The following is a 4,880-nucleotide window of genomic DNA, read 5'->3' as shown; positions in this document are numbered from 1 at the left end:
CCATTCTAGTAAGCCTGTATCGATCCTTTGTATCGAGCATTTACCTAGCCATTCTAGCGAGCCTATATCGATTCTTTGTATCGAGCCTTTTCTTAGCCATTCTAATGAGCCTACATCAATCCTTTGTATCGAGCCTTTTCCTGGCCATTCTAGTTAGCCTGTATCGATCCTTTGTATCGAGCCTTTTCCTAGCCATTCTAGTGAGCCCGTATCGATCCTTTGTATCGAGCCTTTTCCAAGCTATTCTAGCGAGCCTGTGTTGATCCTTTGCAACGAGCCTTTTCTAAGCCATTCTAGTGAACCTGTATTGATCCTTTGCATCGAGCCTTTTCCTAGCCATTCTAATGAGCCTGTATCGATCCTTTGTATCGAGTCTTTTCCTAGCTATTCTACTGAGCCTGTATTGATCCTTTGTATCGAGCCTTTTCCAAGCCATTCTAGTGAGCCTGTATTGATCCTTTGCATCGAGTCTTTCTAGCCATTCTAGTGAGCCTGTATCGATCCTTTGTATCGAGCCTTTTCCTAGCCATTCTACTGAGCCTGTATCTATCCTTTGTATCGAGCCTTTTCCTAGCCATTCTAGTTAGCCTCTATCGATCCTTTGTATCGAGCCTTTTCCTTGCCATTCTTGTGAGCCTGTATGGATCTTTTGTATCGAGCCTTTTCCTAGCCATTCTAGTGAGCCTGTATCGATCCTTTGTATCGAGCCTTTTCCTAGCCATTCTAGTTAGCCTCTATCGATCCTTTGTATCGAGCCTTTTCCTGGCCATTCTAGTTAGCCTGTATCGATCCTTTGTATCGAGCCTTTTCCTAGCCATTCTTGTGAGCCTGGACTGATCCTTTGTATCGAGCCTTTTCCTGGCCATTCTAGTTAGCCTATATCGATCCTTTGTATCGAGCCTAGCCATTCTTGTGAGCCTGGACTGATCCTTTGTATCGAGCCTTTTCCTGGCCATTCTAGTTAGCCTTATTGATCCTTTATATCAAGCCTTTTCCTATATTCTACTTAACCTGTATCGATCCTTTGTATCGAGCCTTTTCCTAGCCATTCTACTGAGCCTGTATCGATCCCTTGTATCGAGCCCTTTCCTAGCCATTCTTGTGAGCCTGTATGGATCCTTTTTGTCAAGATTTTCCTGGCCATTCTAGTTAGCCTGTATTGATCCTTTATATCAAGCCTTTTCCTAGCCATTCTACTGAGCCTGTATCGATCCTTTGTATCGAGCCTTTTCCTAGCCATTCTTGTGAGCCTGTTCGATCCTTTGTATCAAGCCTTTTCCTGGCCATTCTTGTGAGCCTGTATTGATCCTTTATATCAAGCCTTTTCTTAGCCATTCTACTTAACCTGTATTGATCCTTTGTATCGAGCCTTTTCCTAGCCATTCTTGTGAGCTTGTATCGATCCTTTGTATCAAGCCTATTCCTGGCCATTCTAGTTAGCCTGTATTGATCCTTTATATCAAGCCTTTTCCTAGCCATTCTACTTAACCTGTATCGATCCTTTGTATCGACCCTTTTCCTAGCCATTCTACTGAGCCTGTATCGATCATTTGTATCGAGCCTTTTCCTAGCCATTTTACTGAGCCTGTATCGATCCTTTTTATCGAGCCTTTTCCTAGCCATTTTACTGAGCCTGTATCGATCATTTGTATCGAGCCTTTTCCTAGCTATTCTACTGAGCCTGTATCGATCCTTTGTATCGAGCCTTTTCCTAGCCATTCTACTGAGCCTGTATCGATCCTTTGTATCGAGCCTTTTCCTAGCCATTCTACTGAGCCTGTATCGAGCCCTTTCCTAGCCATTCTTGTGAGCCTGTATGGATCCTTTGTATCAAGATTTTCCTGGCCATTCTAATTAGCCTGTATCGATCATAGTATCAAGCCTTTTCCTAGCCATTCTAATGAGCCTGTATCGATCCTTTGTATCGAGCCTTTTCCTAGCCATTCTTGTGAGCCTGTATCGATCCTTTGTATCAAGCCTTTTCCTAGCCATTCTTGTGAGCCTGTATTGATCCTTTATATCAAGCCTTTTCTTAGCTATTCTACTTAACCTGTATTGATCCTTTGTATCGAGCCTTTTCCTAGCCATTCTTGTGAGCCTGTATCGATCCTTTGTATCAAGCCTTTTCCTAGCCATTCTTGTGAGCCTGTATTGATCCTTTATATCAAGCCTTTTCTTAGCTATTCTACTTAACCTGTATTGATCCTTTGTATCGAGCCTTTTCCTAGCCATTCTTGTGAGCCTGGATTGATCCTTTGTATCAAGCCTTTTCCTGGCCATTCTAGTTAGCCTGTATTGATCCTTTATATCAAGCCTTTTCCTAGCCATTCTACTTAACCTGTATCGATCCTTTGTATCGAGCCTTTTCCTAGCCATTCTACTTAACCTCTATCGATCCTTTGTATCGACCCTTTTCCTAGCCATTCTTTTGATCCTGTATCGATCCTTTGTATCAAGCCTTTACCTGGCCATTCTAGTTAGCCTGTATTGATCCTTTATATCAAGCCTTTTCCTAGCCATTCTACTTAACCTGTATCGATCCTTTGTATCGAGCCTTTTCCTAGCCATTCTACTGAGCCTGAATCGATCATTTGTATCGAGCCTTTTCCTAGCCATTTTACTGAGCCTGTATCGATCCTTTTTATCGAGCCTTTTCCTAGCCATTTTACTGAGCCTGTATCGATCATTTGTATCGAGCCTTTTCCTAGCTATTCTACTGAGCCTGTATCGATCCTTTGTATCGAGCCTTTTCCTAGCCATTCTACTGAGCCTGTATCGATCCTTTGTATCGAGCCTTTTCCTAGCCATTCTACTGAGCCTGTATCGATCCCTTGTATCGAGCCCTTTCCTAGCCATTCTTGTGAGCCTGTATGGATCCTTTGTATCAAGATTTTCCTGGCCATTCTAATTAGCCTGTATTGATCCTTTATATCAAGCCTTTTCCTAGCCATTCTACTGAGCCTGTATCGATCCTTTGTATCGAGCCTTTTCCTAGCCATTCTTGTGAGCCTGTATCGATCCTTTGTATCAAGCCTTTTCCTGGCCATTCTTGTGAGCCTGTATTGATCCTTTATATCAAGCCTTTTCTTAGCTATTCTACTTAACCTGTATTGATCCTTTGTATCGAGCCTTTTCCTAGCCATTCTTGTGAGCCTGTATCGATCCTTTGTATCAAGCCTATTCCTGGCCATTCTAGTTAGCCTGTATTGATCCTTTATATCAAGCCTTTTCCTAGCCATTCTACTTAACCTGTATCGATCCTTTGTATCGAGCCTTTTCCTAGCCATTCTTGTGAGCCTGGATTGATCCTTTGTATCAAGCCTTTTCCTGGCCATTCTAGTTAACCTGTATTGATCCTTTATATCAAACCTTTTCCTAGCCATTCTACTTAACCTGTATCGATCCTTTGTATCGAGCCTTTTCCTAGCCATTCTACTGAGCCTGTATCGATCCTTTGTATCGAGCCTTTTCCTAGCCATTCTACTGAGCCTATATCGATCCTCTTTATAGAGCCTTTTCCTAGCCATTTTACTGAGCCTGTATCGATCCTTTGTATCGAGCCTTTTCCTAGCTATTCTTGTGAGTCTGTATTGATCCTTTATATCGAGCCTTTTCCTAGCCATCCTAGTTAGCCTGTATCGATCCTTTATATCGAGCCATTTCCTAACTATTCTAGTGAGCCTGTATCGTTCCTTTGGTGCGAACATTTTCCTAACCATTCTAATGAGCCTGCATTGATCCTTTGCATCGAGCCTTTTCCTAGCCATTCTAGTTAGCCTGTATCGATCCTTTGTATCGAGCCTTTTCCTGGCCATTCTACTGAGCCTTTATCGATCCTTTGTATCGAGCATTTTCCTAGCCATTCTAATGAGCCTGTATCGATCCTTTTTATCGAGCCTTTTCCTAGCTATTCTTGTGAGTCTGTATTGATCCTTTATATCGAGCCATTTCCTAACTATTCTAGTGAGCCTGTATCGTTCCTTTGGTGCGAACATTTTCCTAGCCATTCTAATGAGCCTGCATTGATCCTTTGCATCGAGCCTTTTCCTAGCCATTCTAGTTAGCCTGTATCGATCCTTTGTATCGAACCTTTTCCTGGCCATTCTACTGAGCCTTTATCGATCCTTTGTATCGAGCCTTTTCCTGGTCATTTTAATGATCCTGTATCGATCCTTTGGTGCGAACATTTTCCTAGCCATTCTAGTTAGCCTGTATCAATCCTTTGTATCGAGCCTTTTCTTGGCCATTCTAGTTAGCCTGCATCGATCCTTTGAAGCGAGCCTTTTCCTAGCCGTTCTAGTTAGCCTCTATCGATCCTTTGTATCGAGCATTTTCTTAGCCATTCTAATGAGCCTGTATCGATCATAGTATCAAGCCTTTTCCTAGCCATTCTAATGAGCCTGTATCGATCCTTTGGTGCGAGCATTTTCCTGGCCCTTCTAGTTAGCCTGTATCGATCCTTTGTATCGAGCCTTTTCCTAGCCATTCTAATGAGCCTATCGATCCTTTGGTGCGAACATTTTCCTAGCCATTCTAGTTAGCCTGTATCGATCCTTTGCATCGAGCCTTTTCCTGGCCATTCTAGTTAGCCTGCATCGATCCGTTGAAGCGAGCCTTTTCCTAGCCATTCTAGTTAGCCTCTGTCGATCCTTTGTATCGAGCATTTTCCTAGCTATTCTAATGAGCCTGTATCGGTCATTGTATCAAGCCTTTTCCTAGCCATTCTAATGATCCTGTATCGATCCTTTGGTGCGAACATTTTCCTAGCCATTCTAGTTAGCCTGTATTGATCCTTTGCATCGAGCCTTTTCCTGGCCATTCTAGTTAGCCTGCATCGATCCTTTCTAACGAGACCTTTCGATCACTTCTGGCCGGTCTTT

At 42.8% G+C, this 4,880-nt stretch overlaps 2 protein-coding genes across 2 annotated transcripts; both read right to left on the bottom strand.

Moving 5' to 3' along the window:
* Window positions 1–1,167: 1,167 nt before the first annotated feature.
* LOC136840387 (axoneme-associated protein mst101(2)-like) lies at window positions 1,168–1,767 on the bottom strand. Its single transcript, XM_067107069.1, has one exon. It carries the CDS (start codon window positions 1,765–1,767, stop codon window positions 1,168–1,170), a length of 600 nt encoding a protein of 199 aa, XP_066963170.1.
* Window positions 1,768–2,708: 941 nt separating this feature from the next.
* On the bottom strand, window positions 2,709–3,815 carry LOC136840386 (axoneme-associated protein mst101(2)-like). The gene has a single exon (XM_067107068.1). The coding sequence runs from the start codon at window positions 3,813–3,815 to the stop codon at window positions 2,709–2,711; it is 1,107 nt and encodes a 368-aa protein (XP_066963169.1).
* Between the last annotated feature and the right edge of the window lie 1,065 nt (window positions 3,816–4,880).

Source organism: Macrobrachium rosenbergii, chromosome 7, assembly GCF_040412425.1.
Source record: "Macrobrachium rosenbergii isolate ZJJX-2024 chromosome 7, ASM4041242v1, whole genome shotgun sequence".
In the NCBI taxonomy this organism is placed as follows: Eukaryota; Metazoa; Arthropoda; class Malacostraca; order Decapoda; family Palaemonidae; genus Macrobrachium; species Macrobrachium rosenbergii.
This window is presented reverse-complemented; position numbering and strand designations above follow the sequence as displayed.